Here is a 23,692-nt window from a genome sequence, read left to right as displayed (position 1 = left end):
GCAATTCCGCTTTCTGCTTCTAAAATACATATAGTTAATTTTCTCAAATTTTCCTACAGAGTCAAGAAAAAAGAAAGCCTTAACAACCCCCATTCCCCCTGAATGATCTAGTAGTTTTCACGTCCTTATTGTATACTTTTTTGACCTCCCGCTCTCCATAACTGGATCATTTGCTCAGGCAACTGCTCTGATACCAGTAGTTTTAAAATGGTGTCAAACTAAAAAGAGCGATGCATGGTGCTCTTTTTTTAAATTTCTTTATTTATTATTATTATTATTCTTTATTTTAAATACCTCGCTGATCCTCAAACTGGCTTACGTTGAGTCCAACGTCACTCGGTGACAACAGCCACACCGAAGAGTGTTGCCGTCAGCCTGCTTGTGCTTATTGTAAAGAATTTTACACAGTTTTGCTGTTCTGCTCGTAAAGTAACACAAGGCTACAAGACTTCAATCGTCCGGTTAATTAGTCGTGAACTCTCCTCAGGTAACCAGCCTGTGGTCTACTGCTGAACAGGCTGGTTACCTGTAGGTGTTAAACAGTTTTATCTCAAAAAGCCCTGCGGGTGGCATTCCTTTTTTCTTCTAACCTATGATCGTCATGTGCTTTGTGTGACCGGAAACATTTGCAAACTGCCAAATTTGTCTTGCTTTAAAAGAAAGGGAAAGCACAAAAGCGTTTTTTTAAGGCAGCTTTTTGGCAGTTCACAGCAACAAGTGGAGGGAGGGGGAGATTTGGAGCTACTTAATGCCAAGAACAGCCAAGAAAGAAAAAAAAAAAAAAACGCTGGACACTGTTGCAGTTTCTCTGGGATCTCAGTGAAATGTTTAAACCTTAAGAACAACATGATTAAAAAAAGTTTTTTTTTAACTGTTATTGTTGGTTACAGCCACATGAATATGACAGACCAGCTGTTCAAATAAGACTGACACGGATTTTCCTGTTAAGCTAAAACATTTAAAAAAATAAAAATAAAAAATGTAACAGGATATTTAGCAAATTTTGAACAGTAATGACCCATGATTTCCTGAAAAGTGGCTTTCTTATGCAGCGTCAAGCTCTCGAGGACCCACACATTTGTTCAAGGCGCTGAAAGGAATGCTTGCTATGATAGTGACATCATTAATCTTTGAACCCGACTTCAGTCACAGGATAAGTATGTCTAAGCGAACGAGAGGCTAAGTGGAATGTAAAGCGTTGATAGTGATACCGTTCCAAAGATCAAAACAGGGATCCTGGTTGAGCTCGTGCCGGAAAATGAACCGTGAGCTTTAAAACAATGGTCCGTTTGGATACCAAGCTGTTTCTCTTTGCGTCACGCTAAACAACTTCCCAAAACGAAGGTGATTTCCCTTTGTTTTTTTTTTTATCTTGTGATTGGACTCAGCTCTGCCTGTTTTATCCGACAGAGGCATTCCTCTCAGTTGGGAGTGAAATGGGTATTGTCAAGGAGTCATTGTCCATGCGTCCTTTGGTAGGGTGGAAAAGAAAAAACCTCGGCCAGTGCGCCCATTGACTGTGGATTATTTTATCAATACAAACCTCCACTGCTGCCAGTGTGGTGAAAATTTGACTCAGCAGATTCCTGTGCAGCTTCTGACTGCTGAGATTCGCAGACCCCCTTGCAAACACAACAGAGGAGAAGGAGCAACAGAAATTCGGCATGAGAACATTTTTCACACAGCTCTTTCGCATTCAAAGGCAGGTGAAGCATGAACAGGGGAATGTCAGCATGCATTTTTGTCCAGTTCGGGGGGGATAAATGCTGGGTTGTCATGTTTGGACTAAATCAGACGTGTTCGTTGCCGTTGTGTCTTTGCACGTCGGTGGATGATATACGCGTTCCGAAAAAGCTCCGAACTGGTGTGGTTTGAGTTGAATAAACAACTATTTGCTTTAGTTACAGGTGTTTACTGTGGGTGTAGACTGCAATTACTCTGCAAGCAGGTGGGTCAACTTTTAAGCTGCCAGAGCCGCAAAACAAGGAAAGCCTTCAAGTAAATTTTAATGTGCGGCAATGTTTGTTATCTAAAAACATTTACCCTGGATCTGGATCTGAGCCACACATGGTTCCTACTCTGTCTGGAACTTCATTTCAATATTTTCTATGTATGGATAAGTATGAAAAACAGAAATAGAGTATGTTGAAATGTTACTTCCTTTCGTCTGTCCATCCAAACTGAACTTTAATATCTTCTATTTTAAAATGTACATAAATGACAGAGAGCTCTGGGGATTTGAGTCTTGAAAAGTACTGGGTTTTGACGAGTGTGTAGGAACCCTGGTTATAGTCCCAGTAATTACTTTTCAATTTACTCAAAGACATCAGTATTAAGCAAGATAACCACAAATGGACTACAAGAGAATTCAACTAACAACATACTGGCGAGTTTTCACACCGGGAAAGTCCTTTGGTCCGCTTGTTTAGTCCGGACCTGACTTTATCAATCAATCAATCAATCTTTATTTCAGACACAAAAGAGGTCCATAGTAAAAACAAATGATAAAGAAAAAGAAAAAGACAAACAGAGAATAATACTTTAATTTTTTCGTCTGCTGAGGTTTGCAGTCACGTTGTACTGTTTTGAGCTGTAACTTCAAACAAACCCACGGCTATGACGATCCTTACTCCCATTGGATACAGACGACTGATGTGGAGCAGAGCGCAGACCCGGAACTGGAAGAAACTATTTCGGTAATCCTGCTTGCAGCAACTCTTCTTTTGCATAATTGTGCCGTTATTACAGCTACGAAATAATTGCGAGTGTCAAGAGCAGCTCATCCAAGGCAGGTTTCGAGACATTTCGATCAGCATTCCGGCAGCAGCGTTGCCATCCTAACCCTACCAGGTAGGATTTCAGTACTACGGTCACTGCAGCGGTGACCTAAATCCAAAGAGACGTATGTTTTTGGTAGTCGGGTCAGATCGAGGCCATTTTAATGAACCGAACAACACCAGGGTCCGTTTGGAGGTCCGGTCGTTTGGTCCAGACCGGGGTTCGCTTGAATGTATCCACACCTGCACCAAAGAAACAAAGAACATGTCTCATCATGTTTACGACCAATCACACAGGTTCCTAACGCTGCCTGTCGCAGAGTTGCACATTTGTGGCGCGGGTCAAACGATCATCCCAGGATTCAACCATATGAAGACCTTTGCCCTCTTTCGCCTCGGGCTGTTTGTCACAGCAGGACACGTTCCGCAGTTCTTTGTGCATCGAAGCCGTTGCTAATCACCTGCATTGTTGAAGGAGATCAAGTGATCGTCGCTGGGTGCTTATTGCCAGTGAAAGGGAGTTTGATTCTTTGGCTGTAAACACTTGTTTTTCTGTTTGGGGGTCTAGAGATGCCCCGCAGCAGTTGCCTTTCACCACAAGCTCTGAACTTCCAGCTGGTCCTGTGGTGTCGTGTGATTGCTATGCCATATGTCACGTGTTGAGACCAATTCCCCTGGGGGACAACTGCACTTATAATAATGAATATAAATCCTGAATGGATCTTATTTTAAAACTCTACATGCGTTCGGGATTAAAATTCGGTTCGACTTGAATAACTTCACCCCTTGGTCATCAGCGAAATGACCCACATACCCGTGTTGATAAGGTGAGAAGTTTAAATCATGTGCTCAAAGTCCTTCTCCAAATATAGTCCCGATTCCACACAGGCAGCACTTCATCTGAGAAGAGCTGGCAGCATCATGAGATTATTTATTTCCAACTCAGCTGAATGGTATTTCATTCACTAACCCCCCCCCCCCCCCCCCCTCTCTCTCTCTAGTCCACCATAGACTTACGGGGTGCCACGTTTTAACAAGGCATCCCAGACATATAAACCGGTCCAACTACTGTCAGACTGGATGGCTTCTGTCCAATTCTTAACAAGCTGAGACACTGAATTACCCTCCAGTGTTTTCTTTTCTTACTTGCTGCTAAATGAAATAGCAAAATCAAGTATCTCAAGAAGGAGTACGCGTGTAAATCTTATGGATCATTAGTTTTTTTGTTTATTTAGATCTGTGCTCATAGAGCTTAAATCAAAACTATTTAGGCATCTTCTTTACTTCTTTACATGAAAGATTACTCACTTGCAACTTTTTAGTTCATTTTCTGTAACTGTAAAGGAAACATACGCAGCCTTTCTGTAGTGAACAATTAATTGATTAGTTTGAATTGGACATCCCACCATAAGTCAGTGTTGCACAGAAAAATCAAGCTTCACTCTTACTTCAAAACAAGGAAACAAACAATTGCAAAGTGGTCATTCAAAACTGTCTTTAGCATCTTATATTAGCATTTAATGTGATTAGTGGGGTGTTGGCATTCTTAACACTGCATGTTCCCTGTGGAGTTAGTCGTACTTTACCTTATCTGCGAGGCTTCTAAAAGATTGCAGTCGTTTACTTGTCTGGCATTTTACAGAGCAGACGGACTTCAGCTCTTCAGAATGATAAAACAGAGCAGCCTTGTTGTAACAAGTGTGGCCTCTGGGTGATTGCTTTAGTCTCACCCCACGAAAAGAAGCATCAGCTCAAAAGAGCAACAGACATAGGCGTCCGTGGAAAAATACAGCTTTCTCTCTAGAATCCTCTGATTTCACTTTAAACCCGTGACCAAGTCTTCTCTCCGTCACAGCTTCCACACAGACGAAGTGTTGCTGATATTGTGATCTGTGAGCTTTGTGACATGGTGCACTCGTTGATCGGGGAGATGATTGGATCTTTGTTTCTGACCCGTGGTTCCCTGAACAGGGCATCTCAAGCGTAAAATTGGCCCTCGCAGGTTACAACCGTTCCGGATCTGTCGGCGCACCTCTGCTTTTGGACAACAGGTGGTCTCAGACCAAATAACCTGGTTTGCCACTCCTCGGTACAAGGAGTGACAGCTGCACTTGTAAGTCATATTAGTGTGACCCAAGCAGCAACCTCCTAAGGATGTGGGGGGGATGGGGGGGGGGGGGGGGGGCAGGCAGAACAGCTCTCACAGATGGTCAGTCAGCAAACACCTCCATCTACTGTTCAACTTTACAGCAGAGAAACAAGATTCCTAACTAGTGTCAGTGTGCAGAAACATTTGAATGCGATCGTTTATTGGACGGGCGTCAAGCTCCTGTCCTCAACGCCCGGTGTCCTGCTACTTCTACATGGGTGTCTGCGTCAGCACACCACATTCAAATGAATAGTTCATTAGCAGGACTGATGAGAAGTTGATGCTGAGTCATCTGATTCAGGTGTGTAGGCCACAGGGGCTCAATCACTAAAGTCTGACACCCTTCACCTGTTGTTTGCTCCTCAACTTGTCTTTCCTACGTCTGATAACATTTCGGTCGGGTATTTTTTTATATATTTTTGTGTAATCTTGCAGCGAATCATTTCTCAAGCTATTATACCTTTTCCCTGCCATCCAGTATTAGAATTTTTTAAATACGTTACCCCTTTAAACGATTACATTTTCGGGGGATTTCTTGTCTTTCATTATATTAACTAAGGAGTTCAACAGACGGTTGTTGTCCTTGGGCTGTCACTCAGATCCATCCCATTCATCCTGTTTTTGGCTGTAAAGTTCATACTCTCAGAAAAGAACAGAGTGAGCATTTGGAAATATTCCTGGTCATGACAAATCTGGATAGTCATGGTTAGTAAGCGTAAAGAGCATCGTTCAATTACTCTTATTAGGAGAATGCCGTTTTAAAACTCAATTTGACTTTAAGCTGGTTGAGGTGTTTTAAATGTGTTTTTATCTAAACACTGCGATACTGTTAAATCTTTGGTGCTTTTACTTCACATTGATTTTACGAGAGTCTCGTGCCAATCCAAGCCTATCTACAAACAGTAGATTTGTAGTTATTTGACATCATAGTGGCCATGTATATAAATATACTGTAACGGGTTGTCGTTGATATTGTTTAATACATTTAAATAAATCCAAAGATGCGTTGGAACTATAGCAAAACAATTGGTGTCATGCTTTTGAAGTGACACCAAGGTGATAAAAAGACACCAAGATGGTCAGAAAAGTGGCAAACAAGTGCTAAATGCGCTTTACCCTTTGACCAAGCATGTTAAGGGAAAACTAACAAGACTGTCTGAATCCTAACAAGGTGAGTGAGTTCAGTGATGGATGCCTCGAGCAGCCATACCTGCATGGATGACAGCGATGTGTCGACAGCAATGGGTCATGATCCTTATCTCGCTGAAACAGAGATTTCCTAAACAGGAGCGTTAGCAGACGCCGGCATGCAGATACCTCACCCTTACAGTGTCGCTCCCCATTACTGCTTTAGTGGCTGCTCTATTAGGGAAATATAGTTCTGTGTTTAGACATCAACCGCAGGCCTCGTTAATCCACTTTAGCAGCCGGTATGTCGCGCACACTGTGTCTAAATGCTTCAGGAAGAACGGGTGTCAAATAAATCCAAACATGCTCTTTAAGGGCAGTGGACATTTGTTTGCCCCCACTGGCTGGTTGCTTTTGAAAGGAAGTAAGAAGCTGGTGTAATTTGTTCAAACAAAAGCCAGTCTGGCATTTTTTTGTTCTGTTTTCTTTTTTTTTCTTTTTATTCGCTAGTTTCAATTCAAGTCATAGAGTTTTTTATTTTTAAATCAGCCTTTTGTGTTGCATCGATCAGCAGACTACAATGTCCTTTTTTTTTCTAAGGAGGTAGTGTTTAGAGTTTAAAGGGAAGTGCTGTAAGAGGATTCCCCCTGGGGAGAAGTTTTGTCACTGCTGGTTCCTCTTTCTCACACAGTCCAGATGCCCCCCAAAGCCTCCAGCACAGTTTGGGAGGAACGATCAAATATCAATGTGCCTGTTCATATTTCGCCGTAACACTGTTGCGCATCCCCTTTAAAATCGTATACACAGAACGTAGTTGTGATATTTGAATGAACAACATGTCACTTGGGTTGAGCTTTTTTAATCGGTTTGCATTTGCGTCAGCGGCAAACAGGTTTTGTCACAGTGTGGGAACGGCAGGCGGAGTGTCTCCCCGTATCCCTGACATTCCCAGGCCAGACCTGTTTGCTCTTCATTCAAATTTAAAATGTGCATTGCAAATCTCCCAGGTGATCGCGGTTTAGCATTACAAGGTGTTTGGCCTCGGTCTGCCCTTGGAGCCTCGGGGCCCAGGAAAAGCCGTGCTTCAGTTATAAAACAATACGCCAAGGGGAAACAGGATTTTGTGTGTTTGTGTTTGGGGATTAAAATACGAACGTGTCACATATAGGTAACTTGACTCTACCTGTTGTAGGTGTATAATCAAAGTATTTCAGTGTGGCCAAATTTTAGGTTGTACAGTCTTTCTAATGAAAACGGAAGAACGAAAACAAGGAAGTGTATGGCTGTGATAACATGTATCAAAGCTCGACTAACATCTTCCTGTTTAATCACATTTTTCCCCCTAATTAATCAAACTACGACTAAAACGGGTCGCAAATGTCCAACGTTGCATTAAAGGAGCAGTGTTCAACTTAAAAAAGCTTAAAATTAAGCCTCTGTGTATTTAGTCTGTGGGGTTCTTCTACCCTCCAACCTGCTTCTTCTGTAACTGGGTAGAACCTGATTACATGATTATTACTATTATCGAAAATGGTATAGATTTTTGACATGGCTTTTGCTTCTACTCCTAGTTTAAAACTAAAACAGAACAGTTTTTTTTTCAGAATTCATACTACTTTTACAGAGGTTATAATTTTTTTAACTGTGCCTGCCTCATTTCCTGTGAGGAGAAAACTTCTTAGTTAAATGAGTATGATTTAAATTCTGCCCAATAATTTTTCTTTGAACAAATAAAATAATTTTTTCATAAATCACAAACAGTGTTTTGGAGAATCTGCAATTGCAATAATTCAGTCGAGGTTTGGCCTGTCCGTATATTAAAGAATTGCAGTTGTCTGATTAGGTGATTGCGGATATAGTGCAAAGTGCTTTGGGTGGTCAGTATGACTAGAAAGTGTTGTATAAATTAAGTTCATTTACTATTTTAGTCTTTTCGTCGACTGCATCAGCACAGTGAGGCTTACTATATTTCTTATTTCATAGTCTCAAATATATGCATAACAGGTACAAACCCCTAATGTAATGAACATCAGTGCTAAAATTGTTTTTTTTTCCTTAACGTTCAATTAAAATCATTGTCAGTTCTTAAAGGTTTCTGTTTTCAGTTGCCTTTTTTTAGTTCCTAGACTGGTAAGAGGTAATGGTAAAGTGAGGGGCATTGATATTACATTAATAATTCTCCTGCTTACGGGTTGGAGGGTTGAGAATGAAACTGAAAGGCACTTGGAGGACTAAAGCGAAGCCCCAGACAGTTTCAGTGACTGATAAGTTGTCTGCAGCCCTCAAAGCTGCACGTTATTCTATTATTGGAAACCCACAAAGCTCATGAGACGACGCTGCCGTGCCGAGCTTTGATTTTCATCTGATTTATGTCTGAAAGACAATTGGGGGAGTCATCAGAAAATTCCTCAAGCACATAGCACCATGTCATCATGGTCATGAGAATTTTTCTCATTAAGTCCTGGACTTTCCATCACTTACATCACATCACCTGCTGGGAAAAACAACTTTTAGTCTTTGCTTACTTCCTTATTTCTGCCTAACAGTCAGGTTTACAGCTACATCTTAAAAACTTTAGAAAATCCTTGAAAGCCTTAAATATTTTTGCCACTCATTTCAGAAATTAAACTCGTATTATACAGATTCATTACACACATAGAGAAATATTTACCCTAGAGCTGATGAATAAGAATGGAGAAAGTCTTTCTAACCCAGTATTTTACAGAGTATTAGAGCATATATAGTTTTTGAATGGTTTTTGAGCAGATAAGGTGGTTCCTCTTTGAACAAAATCCGGACTTGGAGGAAGCAATCATTGGTGGGTCTGTTGATCCTTCCTTTTGAATGCTTTGCTGCAAACACCTGAGTAAACTATCTCGCCTGCCTTTTGTCTGCGCTTGATTGTGCCATCTTTTTGTAACTTCGAGTCAACAAACGGATTAATCTGACGCAGGTATATTAAAATCTCCTGGTTCCCGAGACTCCCGCCAAGTGCCGGGAATAACTACAAATAAAGCTCACCTGCAAATGGGTGGAGTGTGTTTTAAGCGTGCTGATGCGAGGTCTGGTTACGTCCGTGTGTTTGTTTGCATTCATACACAGAGCCCGAGTGCGTTTTTTTTTTTTTAGCGCTTTAAAACCGAATGTTGCAACATCAAAGACCGGCCGTTGGGACGAAAAATGCACAGCACAGCATTGAATAGTCTGCGTGCGTGAGAGCCACCCTGTCCTGGCCTGTGGGCGACACACTGACAGTCACCGATCCCGCTCTCTCTCTCTCTCTCAGTGAGGATGACTCACCCTCCCTTACCCTCATCCCTCACAGCAGGGAGAACAGGATCAGCTGCCTACAGCCCTGTAGGCTGACTCGTGATGTCTTACATTACATAATTCATTCAACCGCTTCTCTTTTTTTGTTGTCGTGAGAATGTGTGTCACAACACGTTTAGAGATGCGCCGATCAGGATTTTGCGGCCAACTCTGATTGCAAGCAAGCATCAGTAAATCAGTAAAGTCTACAAGAGTATCATATGTAGTTCTAGTTCCTTTTTTTTTTTCCAACTAACCGGTTGGAGATCAAGCTGAAAATCGTAGGCTCCTGGTTAAAATCTCTAGGCAAGGCAAGGCAAGGCAAATTTATTTATGTAGCACAATTCAGTACAAGACAATACAAAGTGCTTTACATGATTAAGATATAGCAAAATAATAAATTGTAGATAGAAAATAGAATAAAAGCAAGTAGGGATGGAATGTAGTAACAAAAAAGAACATTAAAAAACAGACAAATTTTCAGTGAATGCCTCTTCTGGATTCCTTCGTTTTCAAAGGGTGACTACGGGTCTGTGAGAAGAGTCGTCGTGTCGCAACCGTAAAGTTGTGTGTTCCATTCCAGGTTCTATTCCCGCTACATGTTGAGCTGCTTTTAGTCAAGGCACTGGACCACAGGTTGACCTGCATGTTTGTGCGTGAATCTGTGCCCGGTTGAGAGCTTGGCCGGTTGTAAAGACTGTGGTCGGTTTAACCATAAATGTTTTACAGAAGTTCAGTACGTTCATCGTCTGCAACGTGTGTTTTTGTCATCTTCCTTAGATTTCTCCTCAGCCACATCACTCAGTCTTGTTAACCCTTGTCTCCTCTTCTCCTGACCTGGAAAAGCTTGTTCTAAATTTCAGACAACCCCCCCCCCAGAGCCCCATTTCCTGCTCCAACCCTTTACTCTTTGCCTCCTGTCACCGCTGTGGACCTTATTTTATTTGCAGACTCAGCCAGTTCACGTTGATAGCCATTGTGGGCGAGTGGGTGGGCCGCCAGTCGCAGTTTTCCACAAAATACCTTTCCATCTGGATTTATCTGGTAGACAGAAGGTTTAGATACTGTATGTGTGTGTGGACGTGCCTGAGTGGCAACAGATATATATATATATATTCTCTGCAAAGCTGGCTGTTGTTTCTGCTTTTTCAATCAGGCTTTTTGAGACGCGAGAGGGCCTTTGCCCTCTGGGAGCTTCGTGGCAATTAGCGGGGGAATCAACGCTAGGACGCTAGCAAGTGTTACGCTGAATCACATGAGTCAATGGGCCACATTAGTTACAAGCTTTATGTCGTGTCTAACATTCTTGCCTGTCTGAACGTCAAATAAGGCGTTGTGGTGGGGAGAAAAACAACACAATGCATGCAGACTCAGATTTGGAGCGGCATGAAAATATTCCCAAATGCAACAGCGGGCGCTACATTAGACCCGTGGAAAGCCGAAGGAGCGGGGCTCATTTCCTCCCACTGAACCTTATTTGCCTTTATTGTGGTTTCCACAGGCAGCCATTATGGTGCTGGTAAACAGGTCTGTAATCAGCATGCAGGGCCACCCTGATCATACACCCATACATACTTGTGATGGGAAAGTACCACACAGAGTTCCATGTTTTTGTTTTTTTTGTTTTTCCTTTTTATGTGTTTACTTCCCAGTAGTCGATATGACGTTATTCCTCCAAAGAAATACTCTGTTTATTTTGTTTCCCCTTTTCAATTCATTGTCTCTATTTTTTTAAATATTCCCAGTCTGATTATAAAACTTTCTCTTGTGTCTGTGTCAGTAGAAAGTGACGTTTTGTTGTCTAACGTGGTATTTTCAATAAAATCCAACCCTCTGAAGCGACCTTAAGGCCACAAAGACAGCTATTATTAACTTCTGACAGAACTTTTTTGGCTGACAAACAATCATTATATTAGACGCTCTATTTTAATGCACCTATCAGCGCTTGGGGTAAATGTCAACAGGCTGAACCACAACAATATGAGAATTAGAGGGGCCAGGAAAAAGGAAATTCTTTAGTGGGTAGACGTTGGAACAAGAAGAGAGACGGGAGGGGCATGTCTGACATTTTTGAGGTCTTTGTTACTTTTTTTTACTGTGAATTTACGCTTGTGGTGACGAGATACCGCATTTTTAGGCAGTAGACCGCCTGAAGAGTGAGTATGTAAATAATTGGACCACCTTCTTTTCCATATTTTGTGTCACTTTATCTTCCAGTGGCATGCTAAGTCACCCGGGGGAAGAAACTAATGTTTATAGTATAAGCAAGTATGTGTTTCAAACACATTTGCATGAATATTTGTCTGGATTCTAAAATAAATATTTTGATGCAATTAGGTAAAATGACCGAATTTTTTGTAAAGCTAAAGTGTTACATTATCCATTAGTATTTTAAATTTTTTTATATAGTTGATTTTAAAACCGTAGAAAAAAATGTTTACTATAAAAGTAAAGAAACGGTCCAAGGATGTTCGGTATTACAGGAGCGGCCAACTCTGGTAACCAAGCGCCAATGGCCTGCATGTTTTAGATGCGTCTAGTTGAACGGCGTATAAAAGTAATGGTTAAATTACCTCCTTAGTGTATCATCACCTTCTGCAGAAGCAGAATCTAGTGTTTTGAATGGGGGGAACATCTAGTGTGATTATCTAGGACAGAATATGAACTTAAAGTTCACACATTACACCAGTCTTACACAGCAAAGTGACTGATCGTAAAGGATTTGTTTTTATTTTTTGACAGCAAATAATATTTTGTTCAATCTAAGTTTCTTCTCCGCTCTATCACTGAGTTAACTGTGTTTTTATAAAGCTGGCGTAATGATTTACCAAATCAAAGCTACAAAAAGTATTCAGTAAACTCACATCTTGCTTCTCAAAGGATCTTTGCTGACGGACGGCTTTTAAGGAGACGGCCAGCTAACATTAGCTGTCTTCCTCTCTTCGCTGATAACTCAGCTGGTGTAATCACAATCATTTTGTGAGATGCCAAAAACATACAGGTAGATAATACAAAAACTGAATGTATTTGCTTTTATTTAAAACAATTGCCCTAATTTTTACTTCTTCTCCTAAAATACAGCGCTCTAAAAAAAAAGTTTAGGGAATACTCTGAAAACACATGAGATCTCAACTGGGGTAAAACAAAATCTTACTGGGTATATCCATGTTGATATGAAATGTGTAATGTGTTAGGAACAAAGTGAAGCCGCACCATTTGATGGATGTGATCTACCAACAAATAGCTTAATCCGAAGTCTTCAACGGCTGAATTAGTCATTCTTCTGAATTCAGGAAAAGTGAAGGGGCCTTTTTTTCAGCCAGCTGCTGGGCAGTTTGCAGCAACAGGTGCGGGAGGCACAATGCTTTGTTACTGTCTTTTGTTTTAAAAACCTGACTGTTTAAAGCCCTGGTATACTTTGACACTGCTAACTGGTCCACCAGAGCTTGACCCAACCTTCCTGTATAATGATCAAGCAATCTACAAGGAGCAGTTTAAAGAGATACACATGTTGAAAACCACCTCAGTCACAGATCCTCAGTCTGGCGTCCAGTTTTAGTTATGTCTTCCATTGTAAGTGGAAACAAGAGTAATGTGGGATTACAGTTTTGGAAGGTGTCCCGCACAGCTAGAGAATCCCAGACTATAGTTGTTAGTAATATGCAACAAGGCATTCATTTCCGCTGGGTATTAAATCCGGTGCTTTATGTGGAAGAAGTTTTGTAAAACCAAACAAAGAGAGGAGGGGAAGAAAAAAAAAACTGGGTCAAATTTCGGCTGCAAAGACACTACCCTCACTAAGTCAGTAAGCTGTCTTATTTTGTTTTCTCCACACCCTTAGCTTAGGGGCCAACTGTTATGGTTGGTCCGGCTTTGCAGGGACACCCAGCTGCAGCTGTTCTGGAGGCACTTATCTGCTGCTCTCCTTGTTTTCCTTACCTCTTTTCTAATGTTCATAACCAGAAGCCAAGGGAAGGCCAAAATGTCTCTCATAGCCTAATTTGAGGCTTGCCTTCTCCAATTTTATCGTCAGAGCTTTCCAGTCCCCAAATGCAGCCCTTTTTAGATTGATCAAACGATAAATAATCAAACGCGTTGCAAAAACGATCCTCTGATTTGAACGCAGCTGCATCGTTTCGGTGTGAGAATTTCACGCCGTTGCAAACCAGACTGAGAATCACACTCGCTGATCTGCTCAAACCTTAACAGCTCGGTAACCTTTACGCCCTCATCGCTCATCAGTCATCGTCCATCACTCCGCCAGAGACAGAGCCGCTTTTGTCCTCCGGTGGAGGGACCGGCCTCAGCTGCTTTTCCACACTCAGGAGACCCGCTCAGGACAAGTGACTGCTACTTGTCTGTAGTTGGAGATTAGGGTACATGAAGTTAAACAGTCTTTGTTAGCTTCAGGGAGGAATGATAAGATAAAAACAAAAATGGGTCCCGCAGGGTTGTACGGTTCTGCACTTAGATAGTATCAGGGAAATTTTGTTTTGGGTACAAGCCACTCTCAATGCTTTGAGAACGATGTGCTCCTTTGCAAGGATTGCTTTGCACTCACTAACTTTTAGGAACCCGATATCCGTATCTCAAAAAAAAAACAACAACAACAACAGCATTACAGAACGTTGCTCCTGAGCCTGTAAAGCCGTTTCGGGACAGAACACCCCAGTTGCAAGGGTGTTTACATGCTTTGTTGCTTGTTTGTCATCCTGTGAAGTCATGCGTTTGAGCATATAGCATTGCAGCACGAGAGAGAGAGAAGCACTTCTCTTTCCCTTTTAATTACAGCTCGCCTCGTCCAGCCAGAGACCATTGTGCCAGAGCTGGTGCGGGTTCCCACAATGGAGCCGCTCAGTGGAGAACAATGAGTCAAATTCCTGGCCATTCCCCACAGGTTCAGAGGCCGGGCTTACATAGAAGGACAGTGGAGTTACAGTGGCTTTGCTATTCTACACGCAGCAGCTTTCCCACTGGCCACCTCAGCGGGGACATTGGTTATTGTCTGAGTCGGTGTCTGTGTGTGCGCTACTTGGTGACCGCGGCTCCCACTGGGAGCACGGGGAGGGGTTCGTGGGGAAAGGAGCTTGTTTGGTTCTCTCCGTGGGATGCTTCGCTCTTTTGTGTAATCAAACCCCTGAGAACGAAACGTTGGCCTCCAGTAGCTGCGTCGAAGGTATTATTGATCAGTATAATTGTCGCGACAGAGTGCCGAAGTTGGTGGAGGAAGACGTGCTCAGACATGTTGGTTGCTCTAGAATGTGTTTTTTTTTTTTTTTTCCCACTGCACAACTGCGGAGGAAACATCCTGATATTTCATCCGCTGCACCTGCAGGTCCCACTGCAAACCGAGTACACCGTTTCTCTGGATGTTTAGAAAGTGTTGAGAGTAAGCCAAAAAATTAAACAATCTTTTCCCGGAGAAGGGAAAATGTTTATATTTCCAAAACTAAGTGCCTTACAGGCTTTGAGTAAGGCCTCCATCTCAGTCTCGTTCTATTTGCGTGGCACAGCTCTATGCTTGCTTGAAGTGTGTTTATTCATACACACACTGAAAATGCGTTTATAACATCTTCTGCGTGTAATCAGTGTTTACAGAAGCCGAAGTTGGTGGGTGGTAAGAAGACCCCACACTGAACAGCAGGTGCCCCTGCAGGAGAGCAACTGTGTGTTCAAAGGGAGCATCCAGTTGTCTCCAGGACAGGTCTTTCTGTGATTCATTTAAAATCACGAGTAAGGATATAACAATTTCTAAGCTATGAAACAGGGATTTGGATTCCAGAATTTCCTAATTCTGGAATAAAACCCTACATAAAATCAGGAATTTTCAGAGCACAGAGGATCTTCAGCTGAATTGGTCCAGACTACTGATCGTATCAGTTTTGGATTTTTGAACTCTTTCTGATGTGGATGCTGTTACTGAACGGGGAAGACTCAACATTGGCTAATTTTAGTATCCTTCAGGTCTTTAAAAAATAAAAATAAAGCCAGTAGATGGAAAAAAGTTTTTAGCTATTTATAAGGGAACTATATTCCCTTATAAATAAGGAGAGAGAGTGAGACTTTTAGCAGAAAACAGCAAAGCTGAACGAACAACGTCAAAGTACTTTACATTCCCACTGCTAAGTCATATAATCAATCAATGCTTATGGCAAAAGAGTTAGGAACAATGTTTTATGTTAATATAGTATAGTTCTTAAATGGAAATTTTAATTTGCTCAAATCTATATCGACCGAACCAAGTATTACAAAAACGAAAATCTGAAATTGTCCTCAAAATTCTGGTCCATTCATCTACGACTTGAGAGCGTTACAGATCAAGACACAGAAAACATGAAGTGCTCATGCAGAAAATGGTTGATTATATATACAATATATAATACAGGTTTTCATCAAAATTCATTGGCAACACATTATTATTTAAAATGAGAGCTGGTATTTAAATTTGGAATCACCATATGTTTTTGTGGTATATAAATCTGTGATTTAATTATTTTAAAAATAGTTAGTATAGACTTTTAACCACATGTTTTTAAAGCTTCACTGATAGAGAAGTTATAATTGATGTTAGCGTTGGCTGTCTGGGGTTCTGATTCCCCCACATGGTCTGGTTAAAAGTCCCAAGTAGTTGGGAATCGCTATAAAACCTGTCTAAAGCGTTTCATCTAGCGCAGCCTTTGAAAAGCACTCACACGACCCTCTCCCCGGCCTCCTTTGCCTCACTTCACGATAAAGTGACACTCTATCTCTTTTACTGGTTTCTCTGTCTTAAATGGAAATTGATAGGCCCTCGCACACCCTGGCAGCCATTGATTGAGAGACAATAAATGTTTTATAAGCCCAACAGTAGGGACACCCACTTTTTTTGTTTTACCGAGAAGGTTTTGACTCCATCTCTGTCTTGGAGTATTTCTCCTTGGAGTCTTGATGTGGGTGGCCAGAATAATGAATGATGGCTTGAATGCACATTTATCCTACTATCAGTCTCTGGTGGCATTAAGGTGTTGTTCCGAGGTGTGCATAAAGGATTATGAGAAAATGTGGACATACTCTAGACATTTGAATCAAAAAAACATACACATGAAAAGTGCAGACACTTCATTTCCATCTTCTTTTGTTTTCAGACTTTTTAAAGCCTAAGTCTGTTTGGGTGTCATTGTATGGGTTGGAACAATTTACTTCAATATGCAGGGTTCAATAAAGCACGGGGAAGCCTTTCTGTGTCCCAATCAACAATTTTCCCTCTTTGACTTTTTGCACGGTGGCCCCATTTAACAGGAAGTGCCTTTTTTAACACAGCAGGAAGTAGAAATGTTGCCTCCTTGAAAACTCCACTCTTTGTTTTCGTCTAATCGCATTAGGAGACTGGCCCCAGTGTTTGTACTTGGCTCCGGCCAGCGCTCGACTCCCTTTATTTTCAGTCTGAATTGAGTTTCTTCAGAGGATGCCGACCAGTCAGGGGTTAATCTAACAGTTCTCTCGAGTCTTGCTAGGGAATTAGCATGCTGAGGAATGAGAAAAATGGAATGAGCCAAACTGGACTTGACTTATGCGTTGGTTAATGGTTCATCGAGTCATGAAAAATTTCCCTTGTGACTCAGAGGGAATAACTTCAACCCTTACAGTTTTCCCAAGAATTAAAGTGCTTGTTAAAAGTTAGCTTTATTGCCAATTTTGAGTTTTTATTCAAAAAATATATTTTCTTTCATAGGTAACATGCCCCTGTAAAAATTTAATTTGAATCATAATTCACGTCTTTATGGCATTAAATGTTCCTGATTGTAAACACTAGAGATCCACCAAACAACTAGTTTGAGATTGGAGAAAAGCTAAGGACTCGCAGCCTTTTCGGTCTATAAACACATCCGGCAAAACCATGCAACTTGATGCAAATTGTTGAGTTTACTAAGAACTGATAAATTTATTGAGGATAATCTTGTAACTGAATTATTTGTTGGATTCAAACTACAGTCTATATCAAATAACCAGCAGCACATTACTGTTTCTCTTCTATTTTCTATTCCTTAGACAGAAAATAAAACATTGAGTCTTGGTCAAAATCAGGGTTGGCAGGCCAAACCAGAGAGAAAACTGAAAAATCGGTATTGGCTATGAATAGCCTAATTGGTGCATCTCAAGTAAAAGCAGGTGAAAGGTGATCAACCAGTCAGCAATAGAAATTGACTTGATCATCTTTCTCAAGTCTCCAGCAGGTGAAATGATAAAAAAGGCCACAAAGACAGATTTTTTTTCCTGTCCATAAATGCATCAAACTCAAGAAAACTCACTATTTTGAACATATAAAGCTCAGAAAAAATCAACTACATTTCAGAGACACCCAAAGATGCTGGGATGAGGATAGTCTTGTAATCGCTTCCTATCCTGATGGATTTAAATTTTATACCTATCAAGGAACCTGATGGAGGTGGTAGTTGTAAAAACCCATTTTCTCCCTTAAGGTCTGTTTTGGTTAGTACTAAGTTTATACTAAAAGGTTTGTTTGTTTTATAGTCTTCAAAAACAAAATCCGAGTCAGATCAACCCACAACGAATAAGATCTGTATCTGTTTGTGGAAGCCTGATCACTGCGTTCTAAATCATAATATGGGGGAGGAATCCTCATCAAATTTAAACTGAATTTTAATTGGTAGATGGTAGCGTTTTCAAGCTACATCACTCAGTGACATAAAACCGATAAAGTTTGAAAGATGAACTGATTTAAGACAGAATGTACTGTTTGAATTGAATGTTACTGGTATTTGGAAGCGACCGTTTGTATTGCTTATTATACAAATCTGATAAAAGTCTAGCCTTGGATTGAGCTGTATCACCAACAACCTCAATTTTATAGATTGTAGGCTTGCAACAGGTTGAGCCAGAGCGGCTGATGCTGTAATACAAGCCGTTCAATCTTGTTTGGTCAGCGCTGACTAACACTTGTTTGTTTTTCCTGTATGCAAACTGTCAGCGACAGGTGCACGGGCGGCGCGTCACGGTGGCACAAAGACATCAGGTGCTGCAGTAAAAAAAACCAAACAACGTCAAGCTCCAAACTCGGCCTGGATGCATCGGCTTAGTGTCAGGCTCTCTGGGTCCTGAAACGCTCGCTCTGACTAATGTTGTTTGTGCGCGGCGTTTGTGCGTGTGGCGGGCTCTGAAAGACTCGAGGTGTCTCGCAGCTGACGAGCCCTTTTAGAGAAGCAGGGCACGGGGCCATGGAGCTGCAGCTGCCCCCTCTCTGTGCCCTCTTTGATGGGCAGAGAGACACGGCTTACTTCCACACCCGCAGCCCGACGCACACGCGAAAACACGCACAAAGGCTCGTCTTTCCCTCTCCCCCCCCCCCTGTGTGAAGGCGAGGCGTGTTTGGGGTGTTTGTTTATGTTGTTCTGCACTGAGCTTTGCAGCATTTCCAGCCATAACTACGTCCTTCTTCGTTCGGCGGCCGGGGCAGTTAACGGTCAAACTTGTTGAACTTTAAATAGCATGAAGGGGGCTGTGCCTGATACTGTCACCGTTTACTGCAGCCACTCACACCCTCATTGTTTCAAGAGCTAAACAGACTTGGAGGTCTCAACCGTTGTTCTGTTTATGGTTTGTTTGGCTAACAAATATGGCCGCCCCACCTGTTCTTTATCTCTGCTGTGCACACTTGTGCAATTAAGACCCCGCGCTAATAAAACCAGACAGTATTGTTTCTGTTTAGCATCAAAAGGATTCTTCAGAAGTTTCGAACGGGAGGGGGTTCAGCTAACAGGTTATGAGCAGTTAATATCTTACCCACAGCACGTAAAGCTCCTTTAGGTGATATTTTTTTTTAAATCCAGGTAAGTTAGTCTTGAAGTCTGAAGCTAACGGCTAGCTTGAAAGGGACCGAGACTAAAGTGGGCTTCTGGCATCTAAAATAATAATAAAATAATTTTCTGAACCTTTTAAGCCATCGTTACAATGCCATTGGGTGATTATTTACACCAAAGCCGATGATTGTTTAAACAGAGGCTGTAGGTAGGTAAGAGGTCTGCCACTAATATGGTTAATATGTGAAACGCCGGATGGTAACGAAACATGTAAAACCATTTCCTAAGAAAAAGTAATAGCGCTCTCAGATCATCTTGGCTTTGCGTAAAGGGCGGTGCAGACCTTGGTGTGGAGGTTTGTGTAGTGCTACAATATAAATTTGACTAATTAATACTTTAATCAATGTGGTGTGCTGTACTGCAAACTCTACATGGAAACTCTCTGTGGATGCCGCTACAAATTATCTCTCCCAAATGCATCATCATAGTTAATAAAACTGCAGCTTTGTACTTTTGCTGCTCGTTTAAAGCCTCTGTTCACTCAGATCTACTCAGTTCTGTTGCGGAAAGTAGGATGTGCTACTGAATGTCACTGTGAGCTTATGACTTAAAAGCCACATAAGGGTGTGTAGAGACGAAATGTTTTTTTTATTTTATTTTAGCTAACCACTATCATATTGTTTCTGTTTACCCAACTTTTCGGTCTGTCATTCAGTTTTACACTTTGGTTTTCAGTACGTTTCACACAGGAACATCATTGGTATCTCACAGCCTTCTGCCTCCATTTTCTTCTTAAGCAATCATAGGCGTCTTTGTAAACTTCCGCCCAAAGATGTTAGAAATGTTAGAAATTTTGTTTGCCATCGGAATTAGCGAATAGCATCAACTAATCTAGATTTATATTAAATAAAGATGCCAAGAAGAAAGAGTTCCACATTGCAGGCGAGAAATTAACTACTTAAAATGGAACCTCACTTAAAAAAACTGTCAATTTAAGGCACGCAACTCTGTTGTTTCTTGTGTTTTTCTTACATGGGCTTCAATTTTCCCCTCCTTGTATGTTTCCAGGGTTGGATGACAGCTTGCAGCAGTATATCAGCAACTTTGAGAGGGAAAAGATCAGCGGGGAGCAGCTATTGAAGATCACTCATCAAGACTTGGAGGAGCTGTGCGTTGCAAGGATCGGACACCAGGAACTGGTCCTGGAGGCCGTTGACCTCCTCTGTGCTTTGGTGAGTTAATTTGAATGTGTCCCTTTTTAGATGTCCATCTTCAGTGATTAAACATATTACCCAAAACATATGGTCATAAGACTTGAATTTAATTTCAGCCAAGTCGTGTATCGTTTTCCACACCACGTAAAAAGAACAGCAGCATCCCTGAGCAAAGAGGCCACGGGGGTTCGCAGATGTTTTGTTCTCTTCCCAGCAGTTTAAAGCTGTAGATTTGTGTCTCCAGGTACTCACCATGCAGTCTTATCATTCTGGTTTGCCAAAAAAAGTCTTCCTTTTAGCTTCCCCGCATGAAAAGAAAAATTAAAACTCTCCATGCTACGTTTTTCCAAGAAAGCCCGTTTTCCAGCAGATGGGATCGATTTGAAGTTTTATCACTTCCTGTGCCATAAAGGGTCCAGAATGTGGTCTTTGCGTTTTTATCAGTGTCAGCACTTCTGACTTCATGTTCTCCTAAAACACTTTACATTAATTGCTTGCGTATGTTAGGTTTTTTTGCCGCAAAGAAGCTTGTATCGTGAAGTCTCCTCCTCATCAACGGGACTGGGTCTTCCTCTCAGGCGGAGTTTTGACTTAAAATTAGCTGTTAGCAACCAGGTTTACAGTACCAAAATATATAACTTCTTCACCATGATTGAACATGGGTGATTTATTTTAGGTCCTGAATATGGTATTGGCTGGGAACTTTGCAAATATAGCCTTTTGAAAGAGTGGGAAGAAGAGAGAAATAGTTTGAAGAAAGCCAAGAGAAGTCATGTTTGTAGTTTGCCACAAGCTATGAAGAAGAAATAGTAAACATGAAGGAAAGTGAAAATTTTACTTTATGGCCTATTTACAAAACACTTTGTTTGCTGAGGACACCATTCCCACTGTGAAGCAGGGTGGTGGCAGCATCATGCTGTGGGTACGCCTCTCTTAAGCAGGCATTAGAAGCTCATCAGAGCTGAGGGGAGCTGGTTCGAGCTAAATACAGAATATGTCTGGAAGAAAAAAAATATATTTTTCTGACCTTCAAATGGGGGCATACGAAATACTAACTCTGGGAGTTTGAATAAAAATGCACAATGCATACTATGTAATCTCAAATACAAAAAATTAAGGTTCTCATTTTTTGGCTCAATTAAGTAATTTCCTGACACTTGGGATCACTTCCTGCACCAAATTGATTTGTTGACCATTCAGTATGATCTGGAGCAGAGGTGTCAAACTAATTTCTATATGGGGCACTTTGGCATCATGAAGTCATTAAAAGGGCCGCTTGCATGTGTAGAGACGATACTTTTCATTTCCTAATTTCATTCCAGTTCACACAGTAGTATAAAAAATGCACAGTAACATAAAAGTAGCACTCTTAGGCCCAGTTTACACAGTTTTTCTGCAAAAAAAGTTGATATTGGGGTGAGTTACACTTACAGGAGGCACAGTTTTAGCTACTTTATACACTATAAAAGGATATAGGCTTTTTTTTTTGGCTCTCGAGGGCCGGATAATTTACCTTGAAGGGCCAGATTTGGCCCGCGGGCCTTGAGTTTGACACCTGTGATCTGGAGGATCACTAGAATATACTAATCTTTTTTCTCTCTCTCATTTGAATATTGACCATTATAATTGTTTATTATTTTTTGTAAATATATGTGTGCCTGTGTGTGTTTCTTTGGCCTTTGGTTGGGGGAGGAGGGTGTGGTGTGTATACTAAACATTGTGCTCTATGTCGAGTTCTGTTCAGAAAGAAGTTCAATAAATAAAGCTTGGGAAAAAAAATGCACAACACGCTTTACATTTATGCATCATGTGTTGGTCCAACCCGTAAAATCCTAATAAAGCACATTGAAGTTTAGGGTTTTAATGTGACAAAATGTGAGAAATTCACAGGGTATTGACACTTATTCGAGGCTCCATGTGTCCACTGCGGAAAATAGGAGTGGCAGCAAACCCCTGAGTCTTCTGGTTCACTTATTATATAGACAAAAATGTACCTAACATGTGTCTACAGGATCTCCTTTTGTTTCCTTTGTCTTCAAATAAGTGAGAGGAATAGCTCATCCTTTATCAGGATGCTGTATACATTCTGTGTTTGTGGTTTCTGTAGTAGACAATTAAAAGCACTTAGTTCCAGCACAGTTGTCTGTTTCTCCACATATTTACGGTTCATTTGATTAGTACCATATATACGTTTATGCATCCATGCAATATTTTTACATCATTGCAAAAAAATGAAGTCATTTTAATTCTTCTGTCCTGACTTCCTCTTTTATTTATTTGGCGTTTTTGACATTAATGAAGTTCGCCATCCATTCATCTTTTATCGAACTCAAAGCCAGGAAACATGGACTTTCAACAACCTTTCACCTCTGTGGCTACAAAGCTTAGTGTTTTTTGTTTGTTAAAGGCCTCATAAGAATGAGGCCTCAGGCTGAGACATGTCCCCTGGGAGGAAGTGAAGTCTCCTAGATTTAATTAGCTTTCACTGAGGCGAGGTCATTGCAACGGACAGGAACTTAAGACATCAACGCTACACATGCTCTTCTTCAACTCTATGCTTTTTTATTAACTGCTAAGAAGACGTTTCCTGTCACATTAATCAACACTTTTCCTGTTTTAATTTTCTCCATTTCCTTTCAAATGTTTTTATATATGTATGTGTATATATATATATATATGCACATATGATATTACAATATTTCCCCTTATTATTGTATGAAGCTCAACTTACAGTCTCAAACCTACATAGCTAGATAGATGCTCCCACATGAACGCTTCAGGAAACGGAACCTCATGCTTCTCGTACACCTCAAAAGCTAAAGGCTGCAAATTGCAGTCTGGGGACAAAGCGAGACATTAAATTTGCTTTACTAGACATTTCTCTGGCCTGATCTCTTCTGCAGAGCTGGCGTTGAAAGCTAACATGCTATGAATTGTTCTCAAACCCCACTGACCCACCAGCAAATCCTGATATCCTCTTACATGATCTCTACCACAAGATGTTAATCACAGATTCTAAAAAAAATCTGATTTCCTGGTTTTGTTTCAAACGTTATGTTTTCATGGTTAATCAACCCTGAAGTAGCTTCCAGTCTTGGATGAACAGAAAGTCTCTCTTTGAAACGTTAAAACCTTGGAAACAAGTCAGCCTCATAACAATAATTTGCTCCAACCACTTGCCCACTTCTCCCCATAATGGCTTTGAGGATGATTAATGTAGTGTGCTGTTCCCCATTTCTTTCAAGGGTTCTTATACCGCTATATATTCCCATCTTTGGGGTGTCAACTTAAGTTTACAAAGGTGATACTCCATCCTCT

General features: G+C 41.1%; 1 protein-coding gene across 1 annotated transcript in view; it reads left to right on the top strand.

The window, feature by feature from the left end:
- LOC105925954 (connector enhancer of kinase suppressor of ras 3) overlaps nt 1-23,692 on the top strand; it is a 43,079-nt gene that overhangs the window by 958 nt on the left and 18,429 nt on the right. The window contains exon 2 of the mRNA XM_021316175.2: nt 20,229-20,392. Coding sequence (XP_021171850.2) covers nt 20,229-20,392 — 164 coding nt within the window. The remainder of the gene's footprint in view (nt 1-20,228; nt 20,393-23,692) is intronic.

The sequence above is a fragment of the Fundulus heteroclitus genome, chromosome 19 (genome assembly GCF_011125445.2).
Source record: "Fundulus heteroclitus isolate FHET01 chromosome 19, MU-UCD_Fhet_4.1, whole genome shotgun sequence".
Classification (NCBI taxonomy): domain Eukaryota; kingdom Metazoa; phylum Chordata; class Actinopteri; order Cyprinodontiformes; family Fundulidae; genus Fundulus; species Fundulus heteroclitus.
Note: the sequence above shows the minus strand (reverse complement) of the source record. Positions and strands in the feature narration are given on the sequence as shown.